A 23,247-nucleotide genomic window follows, 5' to 3' on the forward strand; every position below is an offset into this window, starting at 1 on the left:
TCATAAAAAGGAATGTCTGCAGTCATCAGACTCCCCTGTTCAATTACCCTCTTGAGGAGAGGTTCTTTCCTTTATGAACCCTAAAGTGGTCAGTTAATATTGATTAGAGACAAAGCCTCAGATTTATTCCTCGTGTCAGAACAACCAACCTTCTCATTTGTGCATCGGCTCATGACTGAATCAATTGAAACCTAAGCCTTTGAATGAAATAGGGTGAGTCTGTTAGCCTGGAGCAAATTGTGTATGGCCCCGAGTTGCAAACCACAGAAAATGGGTCATTTTGACTGGAAACACTGACAGTCCTTTATAAGTACAAGGCGATAGTTTATCTACAGCATTTAAAATCATTTATTGGGTAGATAGAAAAAAAATGCATTCTAGTTTTTTTTTGTTTTTTTTTTTTACATATCACCCTGGCCAAAAAAAAGTCATTTTCTCAGGCCAGCACATTTGTTTCAATAATTTGATCTATACGTGTATATATTAAGAACTTCTGGGGGTGCTGTTAAGGCTCACTCTATTCCCCCAACAAGAAGAGGTGATCTAAGAAGACATTCTCATGCTTTGTATTCATTTACTGCATGACAGCCCATTTGTCCTTTTTTAAAAGCTAATTTTGCTCTATGAAGCTCTATGCTCTATGAAGCTCTATGCTCTATGAAGCTGTGTTAGTCTTTTCTGAAGAAAGGCGGGCTGACATTTGCCCGTGTTTGCAAGCAGCCCAGCCTGCCCCTAACCCACTATCTTTTCACAGGTGAGCATCTCACCTCCTGGGCTCACACACAAGTCTGTACCCTCCTTGCTCTTTCTGTCACAGCTGCAAACTTTGAACGTTCAGTGTCTTAAAACCAAACGAAAAGTATTCTCCCTTTCACCCTGATGGTTGGCCGCATGGAAATTTGGATCAATGCTCTCTGAAGGTTCGGTTCCTTAACAGAGACGATGTCACTTTAATGTCTTCTCCTGGGGGTGACCTATTTGAATATAGGGGGAAATAAGTATTTAGTAAAATGCTCATTATCTATTAACAACACTGAATTCCAGGTGAACTGTACCAAATGCATGGAAATGAGGAGAGGCTTTGCTCTCCTTTGCTTGCTTGTCAAGGTGAAAATTCACCCTTGAAGTTACTCATTTGCAAATGCCTTTTTTTTTTTTTTTTTTCTTTTTGCGGTATGCGGGCCTCTCACTGTTGTGGCCTCTCCCGTTGCGGAGCACAGGCTCCGGACGCGCAGGCCCAGCGGCCATGGCTCACGGGCCCAGCCGCTCCGCGGCATATGGGATCCTCCCAGACCGGGGCACGAACCCGTATCCCCTGCATCGGCAGGCGGACTCTCAACCACTGCGCCACCAGGGAGGCCCTGCAAATGCCTTTGATGTCATTAGATAATACAATTGGCTCCAAAGGCACCAGGAGGCCACATTTCACATTGGGTCTGTGTGCACCCAACAGCGGAATTTGGTTCCCAACCTCTAACAAAACTGACAGTGCATATCTGTTTTTAAAAGTGAATTTTCACCTTGAGTCTTTCTCCTGTAAGACCACTGGGAACGGAATGCTAATGCGTCTGGCCTCCCTCCAATTCTGCCATTATAGATTCACCTTCTTAACCCATAATATATGTAATGGCTTCTCCTAGCGCCTGCCTCATTGAGGCCATGCACACGTGAGACCACTTATCCAGCATATTTACTGGGCGAGCAGGGGTAACACGACTTGGTGCTACAGCGGACTAGCTCAGAAATCTTCAGGCCACTTCAAGAGCTCGGTTTTACGGCTCTCTGATTCACGATCCGGATGATTTCTCACCCATGGGAGCTGCAGGATAGGACTAGGGCTCGGCCAGAATAGAGATGATTACAGTCTCTATTGAATGACACTACTGGAAGGGGTACAATGGCACCTCATAGCCACCTCCAAACTTTCCATGATGGGCATGAGCCCCCCATGCCCTTACCCTGAGTCTGCCCAGGACTTTCTCTCTTGGGAAAGCAAATAGATGCTCTCGACCATGATCTGCAAGGCAGACACACATATGGAGAAATGGCTTTCTCAAGCACCAAAGTAATAAACAGCAAACCAGTTTTGCAAGAAGCGTTCAGGTGATGCTTATGGGTTGGGCAACTTGAAGAACAGGACTTTAAAACAGAAGTCTCATGACGAAGGGTGGAAAATGGCTGAGCTAAGATACCTAAGCTAAGAGGGTAAATCTAAGTGTCCACTGGTCCCCAGACCACGAATTCCAAGTCGACCCAGGCTGACTGAAGTTGACAGCATTCAGGGTGTCGTTTGTGCGGTCTTCCAGCTCCTCGGGACTGTGAAGAAATGTGTTCCTCCAGCCCTTCCCCTTTTCCTGCAGCTTCTCCGAACTGCATACTGGGCGGAATTATTTGTCCTTGGGAAAAAGAAACAACCACAGCAGCAAAAGAAAGGAGGAATTACTGCCATCCGCTTTAAAACTTCAGTTTTTAAAATAGATTGGGGGGACCAGCCTTGCAACTCCCCCCAAGACACACATCTGAAACCTTGGGAAACTATTTGAAGCTTAGAGGTCTAGGTCAAGTTTAATACTTAAGTCACTAAGGACCTTGGGCAGCCTTTGCTTTTCACTCTTGCAATTGTGAGCGTCGTCGATTAGTCTGGGAGTCAGGGAATGCCCTTGGAAGGAAGTCTGGAACTCTCCATACTGCCTAGATGCTTTATGAATAAATGTATTGTGGTGAACAAAATTTAAGACATTTGCTATAGCTGGAATTAAAGGCAGAATTATCTGAGGGAACTGCTAGCCTCTAACAGATGTATGTAAGCATACAGCATTCTCTACTAAATATTACCTACAATGCTGCCTTTTTCTCATCTCATATGTTATGTTTCTGTGTTTCAGGTGGTACCACTGTGCTGACCACAGAAAAGCCAACCGTGATAGACAGCACTATACAATCAGGTATCAAATACCAAAGAGAAAATGTGGTAGATTTCACATATGCCTGTCCTTTCCCACAAAATAGCACATCGCTACGGTTCTCAATTTCCGTTTCCCTCGAAGTCCTAGCAGAGATGCCACCAGCATCTGGTCCGCAAGCATGAGCCATAAACACTGCTTTCCTTTCATCCACATGTATATGCAGCAGGGAGCAACATTTCCTTCCCCATCAGTCATTGCCAAATGGTGACAATCCCCGCTCTCAGCGGAAGGAACCGAGGAACATACTTTGTTTAAACGCAGCACATCTAGGACACGGACTGTGTTTGCAAACTCAGGAGAAGGAAGTCTCCCAGGCAGCAGCCTGACTATTTATTTTCATCGCCACTCAGCAAATCGGAGACAAGAGAAGTTTGTCAGTTTTGTCTGCCACAGAGTTGGCAGGTTTACAGCCGCATTTCCAGTGGGTGCGCCACGAGATGGGGTGTAGGAAACCAGGGCTAGCATTGCGCCCGGAGAGGAGTGCCCTCGGGAAGGGCACCTCTGCATCCTTTTATTAATAGAGGCCCTGTGATGACTTTTAGAGCCTCTGGTTTGCTGTTGATCAGGGCCCAGCCACAGGGATAAGGTGGCCTCCCCCTCAGTCTCTTTTGTATTCTGTTAGTATTTTTTGAAAATCTTCCCCACAGACACACACCAGGGGAAACAGTCCGTATAAGCAATCAGAAGTTTTACATACTTTAAAGTTAATCATTAGAGTGAGGTGAACAGGTCAGCTCACCAGCTTCTCCCATTTCCTCTACTGAAGCCCGCAGCCTTGGCCTCCACGGTCACTTCTTAATGGGGCATGTGGTGTACATCACTGTTTCCTCCACAGCAGACCCTCCACAGCCAGCAGAAAGCAGAAAGGACTGCTCTGATTAGCATGCTTCCTTAAAGGGTACTGTCACTCTTGACCCGATTAACCAGCAAAACAAACTTCCCTTTAGCTGAACTTAGCCCCAGGTTTCGCCATGGTGGGCTCAGGGTGACAGACTCCCTGCTACCACTCAGCTCAGACACCCCCAAATACCGAAGATGAAACTGAAGAATAGTGTTCAGCTAAATTCCAACAGCCAGCCAGGAGTCCCATCCACACCTTTTCAGGTTATAAAACGTAGCCTTAGGGGATTGGCTGGCTGCCCCTGCCTCCTGGATGGGGCTCTTGCTCTCTTCCCATCATCCCTGATAGGAAATTCCTGGTTTCCCACTCAGCCCCATCAGGGTGGTTTTTATGGGGTAACTTCCTTGCAGGTTCTTTATGACCCTCTGTCACAGGGGAGAGGGGTAAGGTGAACAAGTGACGTTCTAATAATGTAACAAACATTTTAACTGTCTCTCTAGTTTTTCCTCTTGCCAGAGAGTTAATTACAATCACTAGGAAGTTGCCAGCTAGCTTGTTAGATCTCATCTCTTTTCCTGCCTGTCCAAAGAACTAGGGGTCATCAAAAAACCAAACATGAACAGCAACCTTGGAGAAAATGGAAAGGTACATCAGATCCCCAAATGGGATGACTCACCCTTAGTGCTGGAAGTCTTTGTTATGAGACCAGGAATGGCTCTGTGAACTTTTGATTTGTGCATGAACTCAAGGCCTTTGTCTTGATAGCTTCACAGAGGAAATCCAGAGCAGACAGTCATCTCATAGGGTCTACTGTGGTCAGGGGGCAGAGGTACAAATCGTGAACCAGTAAGACCCCTTGCTACCACCACCTGAACAAGTTCACGTCAAACTGTTACCAAGTTCAAGCTCATACTGCTCACCCCAGGGCAGGTCGATAAATCGAGAGACGAAGTATTAGGACAAGGAATAGCAACTTTATTCAGAAAGCCTGCAGACCGAGAAGATGGTGGACTAGTGTCCCAAAGAACCATCTTACCTGAGTTAGGATTCAAGCTTCTTTTAGACTAAAAGGGGAGGGGGTGTGGTTGGTTGTTGTAAACTTCTTAGTACTGGAATCCTTTGTTCTTGCAGCTGTTCATGGACGTGTGGTCACAATGTTCCTATAAACCTCCAAGACAATTGTTATTTTATATTCTGCAACTTTTTATTTCTACATGAATGGAAAAGTGTTATACCTTTAAAGGTCAGCCTTGAGAATGGGCTTTCCTGTATATTTCAGGCTATAGGCAACATTCTTTTATAAAAGTGCAGAGGCAACAAGGCTAAGCACTGGTAAGAGAGCACAGGGTTAGAGCTAAAGGAATAGATCCAATATGCAGTCAGGTTTGTTCTTCTTCTTCTTTTTTTTATAATATGGTTGTGTTCTTTTTTTTTAATGTAGTTGTTTGTTTGTTTATTTTTGGCTATGTTGGGTCTTCATTGTTGCGTGCGGGCTTTCTCTAGTTGCTGTGAGCGGGGGCTACACTTTGTTGCGGTGAGTGGGGGCTTCACTTCATTGTGGTGTGCAGGCTTCTCATTGCGGTGGCTTCTGTTGCAGAGCACAGGATCTAGGCACTCAGGCTTCAGTAGTTGTGCCACATGGGCTCAGTAGTTGTGGCTCGCAGGCTCAGTAGTTGTGGTACACGGGCTTAGTTGCTCCACGGCATGTGGGATCTTCCCAGACCAGGGCTCAAACCCATGTCCCCTGCATTGGCAGGTGGATTCTTAACCACTGCACCACCAGGGAAGTCCCCAAGGTTTGTTCTTTTCTATTACAGGACCACAGGGCTTATTGATGGGGTTGTCTGTTCTACAGTCAGCCCAGAGTCCTTTACAACTTGCCTTGGTTTCCTGTTTTTCCATTGTCTGAGTCATGAATCTGGCTCTCTAGATCTTCATTTATGGATAGTGAACTGTCTGAGCTTCTTTGAGGAGTTCCATTCATTGTCACCTCCTGGCTAAGCCAATGCTCAGAGATCAGGTCTAACTCTGTGGTGTTCACCCCATGGTCAGGTGAACCGACTGATACCTGGATCCCCACTGTCCTACAGGCACCTTGACAAGCAGCAGCAAGTCAGACCCTAAACTTGCATCATCATCTGATTTTGCTGAAGCCACTAGAGATTCAAGCAGAGTCTGAAGTCTTCATGTTGAGGATTCTTCTCAATATAATACATTCAGTGGGCATATAATATTCATATACTGTCTGGGTTGTAATTGGATGCATAAAAGCCTATTAATGCTCTGCCAGGAACTGATGAGAAGCCCTGCATTTTAAATCCAGCTCCCCCTGGTGAAGCCTCTTACCCTCCAGGGATCCCCAAACATCCACTAGAGCAGTTCAGAGTATGTTCATGACCCATGGTTGCATTGACCCAGGCACCTCCACTTATTTCCACTGCAAGACCAGTCTATGAGTAAGCAAGCATGCATACCCAATAGAAGTTTTGAAGACCAGATTTAAAAATTAAATCCTTGCACGTATATGGCGCTAACGATCTAACTCCGGGCAAACTAGGTTCACCAGGCGCAGCTGGCGCTGGCTCACAGGGGCTATAAATTTAAGTTCAGAATATTGTTTCCTGCTATTTTGAAGAGTCAAGAAGGGATTTAGCCAGATTATTCCCAATGAATTTAATGAGAATTGTGCAGCCACAGGGCCTGGGTAATATTTTGAAGATTGAAAGGTCACACCTACTTAGTCCTATATACACATTTCATTCGTCCTTTTGCTTTCTTTCTCTTTCTTTCTCTGCCCTTTTCTCCTCTGCTTCTGTCCTTCTCTCTTCCTCTTTCTTTCTCTCTCTTTTTTTTTTTTTTCCTTTCTGGAAATGTTTTTGTGTATCTTGTGTGTTTAATAGCCTTTCTAGCCAGGCTTGAATCTTCAACATTGAACTATTCTGACTCCATACCCATCCCCCACAAAAGGTACTGATTAAAAAAAAAAAACATTTATTTTAATTTAACAAGATTGCCATAAATTATATGATCGGGACAAGGAGATAAAAGAGTAGTTAGAGCAGATCGCCATGTTAAATTCGTAGATTGGGAAGAACAGTGGAAGATACAGGCTGACTTCCATTCCCTGGAGAAGTGCCTGAATTACTCTTTCAGGCAAAGCCATCCTCTGTCCTGGCCATGACAAAAATACCCGAGTTCTTCTTATATTTTATGACATCGCCAGAATAGTAATAGCCAAATTACGGATAGTATGGTTTTCTGTAAATTATACAATAAATTTAATATATTAACAAGGCAAATATAACCAGAAATGTGTATGCTGTAATGGCTTACTGCCCTCCTCTTTGTGCATGCCTTATAATTAACGTTTAAGTAGAGACCCCAGAACCACACACATATTAACATTTTCCCATATTAACATTTTCTAACACGAGATTACACAATAGTACCTTTCGGGGCTATGGGCGTTGACATCCAAGGTTGTTCAACCATTCTGTCACTGTTCAGCTGACCACTACTTCTGCAAAATTCAATCTTGCTGCACAAAGCAGGGCAGATTTTGGAGAGGGTTTCTCATGCTTTAAGAAGCCCTATTTCATGGTTATGATGGACTAGGCATGAAATCTATCTCTCCAATGACACTACCGCTGTGAAATATAGCCCTTTGCCCGAACTGAAAGTGCTCACGTTATACACATCACGTGACTCCCTAGGTTTACTTTCCCAGCTGTCCCTGTGAATCCTTTGGCAGGTCACACTGTCATCGGATGGGAGAATCCATCCTGCTCAGTTCTGACAATGCGTGTGGTGCCTTCCTTCCAAATTTCACATTAGCATTTGAAAAGAGTTCCTTGGAAACTCAAAATGCAAAGTAACTCATTCTTATCTATTCAATAAACCTTTCCATTATAATTCCTCCTGCCATTGTTGAAGTGGGGGAGGGGCAAGGGAGCCCAGACTCGGAGAAGAAAGCAAGATATTTGTGTTAAATGCTTAGACAAAGTTAAAGAAAAGATCCAAATGAGATAGGCTCTCAGCCTGACCCTAACACAGCATATAATACCATACTTCCCTTATTGTACAGAGAAGTTGTTTTGAGGCTTTATTTTTTAGATCAGTTGGCTAGCTGCCCTAGGCACCTTCCTCCTCATCTCAATGCTGCCATCTTGTGGACACCTGAACTCAGTGAGAAGCAATGACCCTCATTAGAGAAGCCAGCCCCTATTGTGTGCTTAATTTTATTGTATACTCGGGGGAGGAGCGGACTGACAGAAGCAAGAGAATTTTATCTTTAGGATTATTTTTTATTGTTAGCTCAAGTTTACCGCCCCAAAATTCCAAGCCTCAAAGACTTCATTTCCCCCATTCTTAAAAAGTTAACCAATTTCCCAAAAAAAAAAAAGGGTTGAGTAAAAAAATAAGGCTATGGAGGTTTAAAAGACCCCATACCCAAATAGCACCTTGTAGAACACACAAATCATTCCTGAGAATCCCTTCATACTTTCCTTTTAGATTCCAAAGGAAGCATTTTGAACGTTAAAAAATACACAGGTGGGCACCTATTCAAGTATGCTTTGGCTTTACTTGACTTTACACTGAGGTTTTAAGTGGGGCAAACAATTTATAGGCAAATCTGAAAATTCACTAAAAAAGCAGAGGCTTCCAGTTAAAATTAACTGACCTGATATAAAGCACAGAAGTAAAAAATAATCTTATGAAATGCTTCAGACATCTGCCAGTAAAAACCTGAAGCATAAGCTGGTGTGGTGAGAATACAAATAACCTCCAGGGTGAGATATTCAGCCAAGTCACGTTTCTAGACGTTTGAGGTTCATGGGTCAATCTCTAATTAAGATTCTTTTCACTGGTGGATATCAATTTATATGACTCATCCTCAAGAGCCGAGTATCTTTCATATTAAGTATTGCGGAAATAGGGAGAATGCTAATATAATATACATGTAATATACATGCTTTGGAAAGTAACCTTCCTGGAAATTTTATGTAGCAGTTTGACAGGCAGTCCATCATCTTTTTGAGCTGGATTAAAAAAAAATTTTTTTAATGTTACTAAATATGATGTTGTAAGCATTTGGCCTTCTCCATGCATCTTTTGAGTTTTGTGGTAATCCTGGATTTTGTGGCTTTCCTGGAATTTTCAAACAGACATGAAGTTATGTAAATCATGCTTTCCATGAACGAATTAAGGACCTCTCTGACCTAAATGATTAAATGTGTCTTTCTCTGCTTGTCTCTATTTTTTTCCTTTCCACCCACTGAAGAGTTTCCAACATATGGTTTTAACTGTGAGTTTGGCTGGGGTTCTCATAAGACGTTCTGTCACTGGGAGCATGACAATCACGTGCAGCTCAAATGGAGCGTGTTGACCAGCAAGACGGGACCAATTCAGGATCACACAGGTAACGGAGGGTTCACTGTGGCCTCATTTCTTTGAATTAGAGAAAGTTACTGCGGAGGGTTGATGGGTCTCTGAGTGTAGGGAGTTTAGAAAATACTACAGAGCATTCACTTTTGCTTTTCTTTTCTGGAATTAACATCATGTCTTTCCCTAGTAGAGATTCTCTTAGGCCACTTTGTAGAGAATACTGATTAAATGTAGCAACTGATTGGCCCCTCAGAAAAATAGCAAACTTGGCAAATCAGTGTGTGTGAATTAATACCTGTTTTCTACTTCTTCTGAACATTTTTATGGGAAATTTCAAATGTATTCAAAAGTAGAAAAGAAATAGTAAAGTGAACCCTCTCTGTACATAACCCAACTTCAACAACCATCAAATCCTAGGAGTCTTATTTTATCTCTAGCATCCTGACTCTGGGTTGTTTGGAAGCAAGTCCAAACACCACCATAGATGGTGTCATCTCATTTATTTTGCAGCTAAAGAAACAATAAGTGAGCTTAACGCTTACTCTCTTGATCCATGAAGTGGAAATGGGTTGGGGTAGGGGTAGAAATCTTGTTCTTTTGAGGAAGATTGTAAATGTAGCCCATTCCCTCTGAGCAGATAGAAACCTCGCCACACCTCAACTCACCTCACCTCCTATCTTACTTTCCTTCTAAGATTAATTAGGGTTGGGGTACATAGGGAGCCATCAGCCACTTTTGGGAGCTCTTTTACCCACCGCCATCCTGTTTTCCTCCTAGTCATTTTATCACCCAACTTGAAATATGGAATAAAGAACCATCAGTGTCCTGCAGAAAAACGCACATGCATACCCTCACACACACATACACACAAACACCCAACCCACAAACTTCGGCCCTAATCAGTGATACCGACAGGACTGCTTCCTCAAGTCATGTTTCCCAAAAGAGACCCCAGAGGGGCATTTGCTGATGCCGAGAAATCTCATTAAGCCGAGTTTCCCCATGCCTGTGCTTGGGATGAGTGGGCCAGTGGGCCGATGGACAGGCAAAGGGTACTTGATGCCTTTCCCACTTTGTTGTTCACTCTTTCCCCTGTGAATACAACCATTAAGTAGGTTGAATAGCCCTCTTTCCATCACAGCTACTTCCTTTCCTAATAAGAATGACAAGGAAATTGGATAAAATTGGACTCCTTCAATTCTGAGACACTTTCAATTGAATCTTAAGACAAGCAGTTTTAGAAAACTTAAAATACTTTGACTGTAAATGGCACTGTACATAGAAATGGCATCAAATTAACCAAATGCAATTAGCTGAAATGAAGGCAGTAATGGTGGAAAAATTGATGCAAAGTGAAGCAAAATGGCTCAGTAGGATCTGACATTCAAAGGAGGTTAAAAGCTATGTTAGCCAGAGACAAAAGCTAAAAGGCTTGCAGAAGTACAGTGCTAATTGAGAAAACGGAGAGAGAGTTCCCGACCCAGAACTGTGATGAAATCCCCGAAAGGAAAAACCTCAGCACTTTATGTGTTGGAGTGTCAGAAAAGGCGGGCTTGTCTTAGATTAGCGGCTGAGAAGTGCGGTTCCTTCAGAAGGATTGGTCTCTTTTGTCCTCCCAGAAGCCCCCCATTTACTTGGCAGTGGTGCCAAGTCTGCCCAAACCAGGAGGAACCCCTGCAGCACTAGACACACAACCATTTGCCAAGAGAGATGGGTGAGCCCGACCTCTGAAAGGCAGGAACTTGTTAACATGAAAATGTCTGAATGAAAAGAGCCCCCCACACAGGACACACGCATACAGCCTGCCACAGATCATGTGTGGCACTTTGCAAATCTAACGTGGAGATTTCTGAAAATGAACACTACCTGGGTACAATAGCCTGCAGCCCAATTTTGGATTTATCAAAGGAATCCCATATGCTTTTCTGCATTCGACCTCTAACAATGAAGCTATGTTCCTCCTTTCAGAGGATTCCCCAAACCCTCATCTTCCTCTGCTTCATTGCACATGTGCTATCGAGCCACCCACATACATGGCAGATGCAGTGAGGGGCACTGGAGATTCAGGTGTAAAGGAGGGAACCCAACCCTGGAGGTGCTCACAGTCTGGTTCCGGGTGGGAGACGGCTCCAGCGCAGTGGGATGAGGGTGTCCAATGGCCGGGGGAGCAGCAGTGGGAGAAGACAGCACAGTACGGGGCAGAGAAGCGGCCTGACTCGGGGACCATTTAAGCTAAGCACCCTCAACTTCATTCTTCTCCATAAGATCGGGGACGGGGGACAGCAGCAAGATGCGGGCATGTCTTACCTGCCCGTCTTGGTGGGCTGAGTGAAGTGGCACCATACACAGACAGGTGAGCATCATTTGGTAAATCAGTGGGAGGAAACAAACCCCAGGGATGACTTGAGTCTGCGTGGTCCAGAGCATCACACATACTGCCGGGGCCGTGGTTTTTATTTCCACTCTCCTTTCATTTTCCCCGCCCACCGGTTTCATTAAGAGTGCTTGGGAGCCATTTCAGACAAGCAGCCAGGTGAGGGAGGAAAGCGACTGAGGACACATCCACTTCACCTGGACGCTGCTGACTCAGGATGTGCCCACATACATGCAGTGAAAGAGTATCTCCCAAGCACACCAGCCTCTGGGGCAGCACACCAAACATCCTGCTGCCCACTGAGGCTCAGCATCAGATCCATATTTTCAGCAGTTACGGTGTTAGAGTAGCATTGCTATTTGCAGAGCAAACAGTGAAACACGAGTTGTGTGTTTAGACCAGGTGGTGGCAGAAGGCGGTGCTCCCATAGGGGGTCATTAACAGCAGAGCCAGGAGTTAGTCCTCCAAGCTTGGCAAGCATCTCCGTTGCCAAAATGGCAGGTTCTAATAAGCCTCAGAAATGCAGCCTCACCTCTCCTGGAACCAGAAGATCACATCAAACAGGAGCGGGGCTCACAGCTGAGTTTCAGGCTCTCAGGTGTATTTAAGGAATTTATAAGCCATTAAAACAAACTAGGGGGAAAGAATCGAAGTTTGGCTGAAAAAAAAAAAGATTGCCAGATTATTTGGACAAACTGCAGCTTTATTATCAAGCAGTTACAGTGACCAAAGCATCATCAACCAGAAGTCTACCTGCTCCAATGGTAGATAAATAAGAATACATCTAAATGTTTCCATTTAGTGTCTGTGTTCACATGCGTGCTGCTGAAGCAATCTTAAAGTTGCGTGAAATAGGTCTTCCTGTACATCCGATCTGCTTGCAATGGTGCAGAGACCAACACAAGTCATAGCCCGTGTCCATGTGACAGTGCGTTCCAGACACGTGGTATCAGACGAGCGCTGTTTATAGCCTCTGTCACAAACGTGCTTTCACAGAAGCTGAGAGCAGAGCCTCCAGTGTCAATGAGGATTCCATCCAATGCCCACTTTCCCTTCCCCTGCACGATTGGGTTCTGGTGCTCAGCCCAGGAGAGAAGGTTTGAGTAGCAGAACTTGATAGAAAAGAGACAAAGGTTCATCCATTTGGCCACTCTTTTTTTTTTTTTTTGCGGTATGCAGGCCTCTCACTGTTGTGGCCTCTCCCATTGCGGAACACAGGCTCCAGACACGCAGGCTCAGCGGCCATGGCTCACGGGCCCAGGTGCTCTGCGGCACGTGGGATCTTCGCGGCCCGGGGCACGAACCCGTGTCCCCTGCATCAGCAGGCGGACTCTCAACCACTGCGCCACCAGGGAAGCCCCTGGCCACTCTCTTTAACACAGCTTTTTGTCACAGCAGGAGATGGCAACTTCATCTACTCGCAAGCTGATGAAAACCAGAAAGGCAAAGTGGCTCGCCTGGTGAGCCCTGTGGTTTATTCCCAGAACTCTGCCCACTGCATGACTTTCTGGTATCACATGTCTGGTTCACACGTGGGCACGCTGAGGGTCAAACTGCGCTACCAGAAGCCAGAGGAATACGACCAGTTGGTCTGGATGGCCATCGGACACCAAGGGGACCACTGGAAAGAGGGGCGTGTCCTGCTGCACAAATCTCTGAAACTTTACCAGGTGGGCCCCCTTCTCTAGGATGGGGCGGGTAGCTGTTTTGGGGTCTCTGGGGTAATATTTGAAAGTTATGCAAATGAGATGTGGAAATCATTCCAAATTTTATTTCAGGTGTTTCATGAACCTGAGATACTGCTGCAATGATGATAATCTCAGTAGCATATTTCACAGTCTCCTAGATTACAGACGTAGGACCGACTGCTGAGAAAGAAGGGAAAATGCTACTCAATAATTATTTGGGGCTGTCACAATGAACATTCCTTTAATTTGCTGCTTTTTCCAGTTTTACATTCTGTATCATACAAAGATACAATGAGGAGAAGTTTTATGCCATCCCCAAGCAGTTAATATGGATTGAAGAGCAAATCGTGTGCTCATTCGAAATCTCATGAACTTCATTTACGTGCTGTGACTTGAGCTGAACAAGCATTTGTAAGCACTGTTATTTGGGACCCAACATTTAAATACTGTGGAAATGATCTCATTTTGTTAGGTGATTTTTGAGGGTGAAATCGGAAAAGGCAACCTTGGCGGGATCGCAGTGGATGACATTAGCATCAATAACCACATCCCTCAAGAGGACTGCACAAGTAAGTATGGGTTGCTGTAGAAACCAAAGCAGTGCTTGCTCAGGGCGCGTGTCCTTCCACTGAAGGGTCTTTGTCGTGCTCATTTGGACCTCGAATTTTAATGTGGGCTATAAGCACATCCTATAGAACGCGTGATCTGGTGCAACAGGGCATAAGGCCAGGTCAGTCTACCTTTAGCTGCCCCATTATCTAACCTGGTTCACTTAGAATGTCTGGTTGCCACCCACAAAACTACACAAATAATATGCAATCCAAAGATCATAGCAAAGAAGAAACTCACAGTTTCCAGGCTGGTTACGCCATGCCTAAACATTGTGATGAGAAGCGGAAAACTCAGACATCTGGATAATTCCAAATATCTGAGTGTGTCAACAAGCAGTAGGCCTTTGAAATTTTTTATCACAGTGGATTTAATGAAGATTACAATGTGAATGAATCATAGACACCATCATCCTTTGCTTTATTACAAATAAGTAAATGTTTCTGACTCTAAAAACAGTTGAGTTGACTCAAAAGAATAAAGGACATTTAGACACTTTGCCTAGTATTTCAGAGTTTATGGATTTCATCAGTCTGGTGTATATGAGTAAGAGTCTGACGTAGAAAACCAATTCATTCTCCCAGTTCTTGATATATAATTATAAATAGCACCACTAATGGCAATGTAATAGCACAGTAATTAGTCTTAAGCTCCATTTGCTACACTTAAAGTTTTGTTATATATCATTATATAATAGGATGTTAATTATAACAAAATGGAATAACCCTATTGGGCAAATTTAAGACAAAGGAGGCCTGTTGGCTATAATGGGTTTTTGGTCATTTCAGCAATTTACAAAGCTTTTATTATACAATGTATTGGATATACGTAATCCCTAAAGTGGCAATAATTTGATAGGGTCGATTGAAGGAATTGGGGGAAAAAGAGGGCAATGAATAAAGGTCTGCTTCCTGCCACAGTACTTTGCAGACCTTCACAGAAAATAAGGCTTAATATTTAAGTTGCAACTACTTTACAAATTCCCCACATCCAGGTCTACACAGTTGTTCAAATGTATGTTTCATACAGTTACACAGGGCACGTACTGCTTGCTTTCCTATTCCAAGATGAGAAGGTTGATGGTGATGTTTTTGGAATGGGAGAGCAAGCTCTACCAGCTGAAACCAAGAAATACATTCAATCTGGTTCAACAGGTTTTCACTGACCACCTTCTCTGTGCAAAGCAGCATCCCAGTGCTACAGTGAATGTATAGAAGCTAAGACAAGTCCGTGAGCCTTTCTGTTTTCATGTGACTCATCTAACTTAGCTGTGCTTACTGCTGGGCATTATACTCAAAGTCACAGCTAAAGCACCATTGAAACTTTGTGTTGCTGTAACAATGAAAAGGCGTCTAAGATAATTCTACAGTTATTCGACAAATATATTTCCTTGAATATTTAGCCATGGATGCTGGGAGGTTATCAGCTCTTTGTTAATTATTCATGCATTAATATAACAAATATTTATTGAGGCACCATGTATGTTCTGAACACTGTTCTAAATGCTGGGGACGTAGCAGTGAACCACGTCCCTGTGTTCTACTCAGAACCATAAGGGATACCAGGACTCCACTCCCTCCAGATGCTTTCTTTTTTTTGGTTAAGACACAGGACACAATCTCTGGCCTTAATGAGCTGACATACCATATGAGAAACTAACACTTACGAAGCAGTTATCTACAAAAGCACAGGATGGTAGCCATATGTGCAACTCCACTTCTGTTTTCTATTTTCACCAGATTTCCCCACACTCCAAATGCCAAAACCATTTCCCTCCACCCTGCTCTTCTGCTAAGACAACACACTCTGCTCCAGCAGTGCTTCCTGGATTTAGATCTGACACCAATTCCCTAGTCATTTAACACTGCCTCCCTATAGCTCTCCAGTTATTTGGTGGGGTCAGATTGTACTAAAAACTCCAAAGGAAACCCAGCAGAGCCATTAGTGGGGGGTGTGTGTGTGGGTGTGTGTGTGTGTGTGTGTAAAGGTTTATGTAGTTTGTGTGTACTGTATTTGGTTGGCAGTTCAAATATCTCTTTCAATTTTGTTTGACTTGTCAGAACCAGCAGACCTGGATAAAAAGAACCCAGAAAGTAAAATCGACGAAACAGGTAAATTTGTCTTGCTGACCGATTTTTAAAATATTTTACTGTGGCTTTCAGTATATTTATGAAGAAGCTTTCTGGAACTCTGATGCACTGGTGTATCAAAGCAGCTCACATGAAATAAACACCCACATCCGTGGTACTGTGCCTGGGCTGTCGTCAGAGTGCCCTCTCCTACCTGCTCTGCAGACTTGGGAGCCGCACGCAGTAAGAGGCTCAGCCTGTGTGAGGGGGTGAGCCCTGGGGACGTGTGCTAGCCTGGCCCTTCCCTGCCTGAGCTGCAAGAGGGGGCTCAGAGGACAGTGACGTGAAACACTCTCATTTTATAACTATGGACACAGGAAACTAGTGAAGATTGTTTCTTACCCGAGGACCTGCAATAATTTTCGTATAATAATTTGAAACCAACCCAAATTCTTGTTCCTGGTTTATATCCAGATATAATCTTTAGAGAACGGGAGCCCAGTTTCTGTGATAATCTGTTTTGTTTGGGCCATCTGTTCCCAGCCTCCTCTACTGAAACCCTCGTTTTGCGATAATGATCACAGTATTGATGATAATGATGCTGATGATGCTGATGGGGGTTTATTGAGTAGCTAGTATGTTCCAATCGCTTTACATAAGTTATCTTATTTAATCCTCACAGCCGCTCTCTGAGTGTATTTATCCCCATTTTACAGATGAGGAGATTGAAACTCAGAGCAGTGGCTTGGCCTTAAGTAACACAGCAAATTAGGTGGTAGCCTCGGACTTCAGACTGATTAACTCGAAAATGCGTGTTTTTGTTGAACACTGCTTTGTGATCCAACGCAAGACATTTGGTTGGAGTTAGGCCTTGCCTGATATTATTTTATTCCCAGAAGTCTCTGCGCCTCCTGCCAGCAGTGGTGGTGTTGGACACTTGCCCCAGCATCACTCACAGCTGCTGCCAGCAGTTCTGTGCCCTGTCCATCAACAGCAGCACCTGTTGCCATTAGAAATGTGGACCTACTATAGCCAGACTTGGACTTGATGGAGACAAATAAAGATGGCACCATGTCTGCAGTTGGTCATATTAACACGTGACTCTTTTAGCTTAGTTATGTAGTCCACGCTGGGTTGTAAACTTTATTAGAGGTTGTTTCAAAACAATGTTGCATCAAGGGAGAGGATATTAATATGTTCCCATGGCTTGTTTCCCCCTATTTAGGGACTTGCGTCTCATATTTTTAGTTTTCTTTGATTGGAATCCTTGTTGGTCAGAACACCATTAAGTAAACACCAGGCCTGTTGCACGTTGACATTTTAGTCTCATTTCTAGTCCCAGGTAATGAGACTCAAAGCTCCCATGTTAGTAATTTCTCACGTTCCACTCTAAAGAAAACATTTCCCCAGTGCCTGAGTGCAGAGCTGTGTGACCATCTCCAGGGAAACCACCAGGGCAGCAAAGATGCTGATTATTAAATGTGTTCTATTCAGCACAGCACTGACCCAGCTTCTAGACTGGAGCCATAAGCCACTTTAAATGTGAGCAGCAGGCATGCCTTCCTTCTTTCTGAAAGCCCTCTCCTTCTTGAGTGAAACCACCATTGACTCAAGGAGGAAACTTGAAGATCTGATGTGTGGTAGCATTACCACACAGAAAGACAGCTTGGGCGGGTACCTCGTGCCGGGTTTGGGGATCAGGCAGATGCACCAGGAATGGTTAAATCCCCCTCTAGACAAATGTGTGACGAAGCATTTTGCAAAGTTTACAGACCTCCTATCTGGCCAAGGACGATAAATACAGATTACAATCTCACAGATGGCGGGCTGCATGAAATCGGAATTAGATTAGAAGCGAACCCTCATTGTTTACCCAGAGTCAGTGGTTTCCATGCGCTAAGCTTCCTGTCAGAATCACAGCACCAACACCCAATACCCTTCCCTCCCACCTTCAATTCCCAGCAATGAGTCAAACCTAAACGTTGGTGTTTCTTGGCGATGGGGGAGCCAAAGCCCCGCTGCAGAAATCCCCCGCAGGCTCTTGGGGAGGACGTGTGCTTCACTCCTTTCTCTTTCCTTCTTCTCCATTTCTGTCTACTCTCGTCTGGTACGTTGGCAGCTCACAGAGCCAATTTCGTTTTTCTCCCCAGGGAGCACGCCAGGATACCGAGGCACGGGAGACGGTGATGAGAACATCTCCAGGAAGCCGGGCAGTGTGTTGAAGACCCTGGACCCTATCCTTATCACCATCATCGCCATGAGCGCCCTGGGCGTCCTCCTGGGCGCCGTGTGCGGGGTCGTGCTGTACTGTGCCTGCTGGCACAACGGGATGTCGGAAAGAAACTTATCTGCCCTGGAGAACTATAACTTCGAACTGGTGGATGGCGTGAAGTTGAAAAAAGACAAACTGAATCCACAGAGTACTTACTCAGAGGCATGAAGGCAGCCAGAGGTGACCAGGCGAGCAGGAGAGTGGAGCGGCGGACAGAGCTTGAGCTGGGGACCGGACGGTCTTTCACTGTTCAGGCTGGGAAGTGCGTTACTGATGCCAAGCCAGGTTTTCTCAGGAGCTTCGATGAGTTCTGCCGACAGACATGAACGACTTAGCTGTGTTAACAATCGGAATCCTGTACAGTCAGCTTCTTTCTGTTGGTTTCTTTTGAATGATCAAATGCTGGTGTTGAGACCAAGTATGATGGACTTAATAATTCATTTGGACTCCCCTTTCCCTTCTCTCTCTTCCTCTTCTGGATTCTTTTTGGAAACTGCAAAATCCAAGATGCTGGCACCAAGTTTATTCAGTGGGGCCCTTTTGACGGACATGCTACCTGCAGCCCAGTGCCCAGAATATATTTGAGTAACCCCATTTCAGTGGACTCCTGAAGCCGGCCTTGTGTGTCATCGCCCGCGTTGTGCATAGGCAAAGGAGGGGTAGGATGTTTTCTGTTAAAGTACCGTAGCCTCAGTACCAGTCTAGTGTGTCAGTTCTGTTTACGAAGCAATACCGTCAGATTTCCTCGATGTTTTCCAGTGTTGTACTCAACCTTGTGCTGTGAACTCCATACAGAAAACTGTGCCATCACCAAACACTGCTGGCAACTGGGTGTGATGCCGACAACCACAACGAAGAATCCTTGGCACTGGCTGGTCTACGTCCTCTCAAGTGCCTTTTTGTTTGTACTGGTTCTCATTGTGTTACATTAACCTGCCCTGTTTCTGGCTGGTGAAAGCCCTCCTCTTGAATCAAACCCTGGTGGCCCACTGACTAAGAAGAAAGTATATTTTAGTGTGAGATGTCAGCCTCCGGGTAGGCAAGGGCTCCGAAGATTTGGCAACGTGGCTTAATTGTTCTGCTTTTTCCGTAGTTCAATTTCCTGTCTCTCGACCCTTTTGTATAAAGCTGCAATATTCTCTCTTACTGTTCTTTCATATGGAATGTATTTTCAAATGTAAACTCTTTCTCTCCTATCTCTCTGTCTTTTTCCTCTCTTAGGATTTAAGCATTTGCCATTATCCAGAAAAGAAACTTGCAGCTTTAACCTGCTGGTAATGGCAAACACTTTTACTAGACTTTATGTTGGAAAATAAATAAATAAGGGAAATTCCTAACTTTGCCCTCCAAAGTCTAACTTTGGTTTCCTTGTTAACTGGTTAAAGTGACAGTATCTTTTTTCCTAAGCCATTTGTCTGTCTATTCCAATCGAAATGATCTTCGATAGAAATGTTTGCATTTAATTAAAATAGTGATAAGTTGAGAGAAGAAATAATACTAATTGGCTTTCAAGTGAGACCCAAAGGAATAGAGTTCTCCCCATATCCAAAAACAGGAAATTTTTACATCCAAATACACAAAAATGACCCATGAGAGCCTTCTTGTTTTGGTATTGAGTCAGACAAGGGAAGGGGAAGAAAGAACAGTTAATTTAAGAAAGCGACAATAAATCATGGTGCCTGGGGATGAAGTATTTTAAGATGACAGAGGGGAAGAAAATGAGTAAAGTCAAAACAAATGTTTTTAAAAATTCAGTCAGCGGCAACCCTGAAAAAACAGAGACTTGAATGAATGCTTCTAGAAACTTCCAGTGCCTCACAAACAAAAAGCCTGCCTTGGGGCTGGCAAGACCTAAGCCTCCAATGGCACAGAGAAGTAAATATCTTATCAGGCAGCATTGAATTAACCCAAAGAAGCTTCGGGTTTTTTCCGTGTATTTGTGCCATGCCTGTTGTACGTAAGAACTTCCTCCCTTCCGGCACTGCTGTAGGTCTCACTCGAATATATTTGTGGGAGTCACATTTGCATCATGGAGGGGAAAGTCCATTCATCCTGGTCTAATTGAATTGAGAATGCCTTTTGTTTCCAGGAAAGTATTGATCACTATGAAAGAAGAATAGATTCTTATCCCCAGAGGCATCCATTCAGCCGTTATAATCGTACCAGGATGAAAGCATTAAGACTTGATTTTATCTTTAAGGCAACAGACTTACAGTTGTCTTCAGCCAAGGAAAAATGATACTGCAACTTTAAATTTGAAAGTATCTTGCACTGATAAATATATTTAAAAATTATATGTTTATAAAGTTATTAATTTGTAAAGGCAGTGTTACAAAATGTTCAGTTTATATTGTTTTAGATTGTTTCATAATTTTAAAAGGTGTAAAATAACATATTTTTTTCTTTATTGAGATCTATAAAACTTTCTGTAGTAAAATGTTTTCATTTTACTGGTATATTATTGCTTCATGTTTTGTACCATCATAAAATTTTGTGCAAATTTTTTTTACAGAAATTTTTATTTTCTATGACAATATGACACTTGTAAATTGTTGATTCAAAATGAACAGCGAAGCCTTAACTTTAAATGACATTTGTATTCTCAGACACTGAGAAAAACCACACAGAACTGAACTGTAACTTAAATTCCAAACTATGACTACTACATTCCAAAGAAACAGTTGAATTAAACATTTTCCTAAAATATCCCAAACCTGATGGCTTTTATTATATTAGCTTTGTTATTGTTAAAGAAATTGGTATTATTTCAGCATCAAATAACTTTCAAGATTTTTTAAAGTTCTCTTTTAAAAATAATATCCTAATAAGGAGAGAAGATTAAGAAGACATTTCCTGAAAGAATATCAACCCAAACTGGATACTTGTCAAGATAAGGCATAAAGAATTTGGCATTATAAGTGGAAAATTTTCAACTCCAAATCTTGTGTCAAATGTTTCTATATTCCATTTAGTAAAGTTTTTTTTTTAAATGAAATTCCCAAAAATCTGTTGGTAAGTTTTGTTCTTGTAGTAAATAGATAATAAATCTGACAGTGTTTAGGCATGCAGCTATGCTAAATTTTGAGAAAGGGCAAAGTTGAGCTACTTGGTAATTCTTAGGAAAATTTCTTTTCCATCTGGGACTACAATAATAGTAGTGGTAATAATAATAATAATAATAAACAAAGACGAGGGTAGGGTAGAGTAGAGTAAACCCTTAAGAAAGCTTGTTGCAACACAACTGGCCTCCCCTCATCCCCACCATCCATGTGCCGATGGTTCATTCTTCACCTTCCTCTGATTATAGGAAAACTAAATTCTGAAGCAGAGGGGTGGTCTGCTCTGCACAGCCCTTCCCAGTGAATCAATATTCCTACTTCTCTCTGGACACTGACACCTTTGGCATCTTCCAAGGTTTAACTAAGAAGAGGACATTTTCCCTATTCAGTGGAGTTTTCGGTCTCTCTGCTTAGAGAAAAGAGCCAGAGTTGGGTAATCACTTTACTGAACTTAAATTCTATTTATGCTCATGGGTGTTTCCAGAAAACATGATGACTTACAAGGAGTCTATCATAATTAATCCAGAGATACTTTCTGAAGAGCGCTAAGGGCCATAGATTAATGTTTTCTGTTTCATTGTTTGAGAAACCTTAAACATAGATGCTTTTCACCCATTTCTTATCCCTAGTTAGCTGCTAAGCTAGGCTTTTCTTCCTGGGTTTAATGAGCTAAATCACTGTAGAATTCTTCCCAAAGTCAAGAATTAAATAGGTCACGAGGATTGAAACATTTAATTTCAAACATGAAAATTATTTTTTGTTCCATCTCCTGTCTTCCCTCCTAACATATTAATCACCACTTGGGCTGGATTGCACTTTATCTTTTTGCAAATCAGATGGATTTTGTAACATTCCGTAACGTTTCTGCTTCCCAGTGATAGAGCTGTTGTGTTGCATTAAAAAGCAGTTCTGCCAAGAATTAGCTCTATTTCCCTAAACTCTATCCACGAAGGGGTCTTAAGCAGCTTTTCAGCTCAGGGGTTGAGAAGCCAGAGGGAAGGAGCTTCAAACTGAGTACAACTTAGCACCAAGAAGCAAGTGAGACCAGGATGATCTCTTGTCATTTTTTTATAATATTCCGAAGAAACATTGCAAGATGATACAGATAAGAGCATCATATTATCACACGTATGTCACTTCTTAGTAGTAGTAAAGTTCCCATGAACCAATTCTATCATTTTAGGAGAGAAGGAGTAAACTCTATGGGAAAGTAAACTCTAGGGGAATCTTGTATGGTGATAACACTATACTTCTTTATATTGAGAGCATTCTGTTTTCACAGCAACTCTGGGAGCTAAGCTTTGTCATTATTCCACTCTATAAATGAGGACTCCAAAGTTTAGGCAGGTTGAGGAATGAGTCCAGCACGTATCTGGTCTCCTCTCCCCCTCCATTCCTCCTACCACGCCATAGCCCTGCATGATCTCAACAGGTGCCCAAAGAGGGCCTGGCTACTCGAGAACCAGGAGCAACAGCATCACCTGGAGGCCTGTTAGAAATGCAGAGTATCAGGCCACACCCCAGACCTGCTGAGTCATTTTAACAAGATTCCCCAGATGACCCATATGCCCATCCATTCAGGTCTGAGAAGCACTGACTCCGCCTGCAGGTACACTAAGCTAGTTGTTCCAGAATCTGCCTGGTGGTTTTGAGACACTCAAAGACAGAGAACACATCACTGCAGGTTTCTCAGAGCAGTATACAGAAGAGCCTGAACACAATGCAGCCTGGAAAACAGAAAGTAAAATTAGGAAATTGGAAATCCTACTCACTTAGCCCGGAAGCAGGTTGTAGCCATCCTGCCTGATTGATGCTGAGAGCCCTACATGTGGACTTATCTGAGAGGAAGAGAATGCTCACAAAGTATGTTGCTTGGTGGAAAACTTAAAGTACTATAGAGCAAAGTGAATACTCTGTTACTCATCACAGTGTGGTCAGGAGTCAAGGGGGAGGACCAATTTGTGAAGAGCCAAATCTTCTTGTT

General features: G+C 43.3%; 1 protein-coding gene across 7 annotated transcripts in view; it reads left to right on the forward strand.

Moving 5' to 3' along the window:
* NRP1 (neuropilin 1) overlaps positions 1-20,910 on the forward strand; it is a 139,966-nt gene extending 119,056 nt beyond the window's left edge. For 5 of the 7 annotated variants that reach the window (XM_060097681.1, XM_060097682.1, XM_060097684.1 and 2 more), the window contains 6 exons: positions 2,886-2,945; positions 9,089-9,226; positions 12,962-13,236; positions 13,727-13,823; positions 15,924-15,974; positions 18,083-20,910. In XM_060097681.1, the coding sequence (XP_059953664.1) occupies positions 2,886-2,945; positions 9,089-9,226; positions 12,962-13,236; positions 13,727-13,823; positions 15,924-15,974; positions 18,083-18,372 (911 nt within the window). In that variant the 3' untranslated portion in view covers positions 18,373-20,910. The remainder of the gene's footprint in view (positions 1-2,885; positions 2,946-9,088; positions 9,227-12,961; positions 13,237-13,726; positions 13,824-15,923; positions 15,975-18,082) is intronic. The other 2 variants (XM_060097683.1, XM_060097685.1) reach the window with 1 other exon arrangement.
* Positions 20,911-23,247: the final 2,337 nt, after the last annotated feature.

Source organism: Mesoplodon densirostris, chromosome 4 (genome assembly GCF_025265405.1).
Source record: "Mesoplodon densirostris isolate mMesDen1 chromosome 4, mMesDen1 primary haplotype, whole genome shotgun sequence".
In the NCBI taxonomy this organism is placed as follows: Eukaryota; Metazoa; Chordata; class Mammalia; order Artiodactyla; family Ziphiidae; genus Mesoplodon; species Mesoplodon densirostris.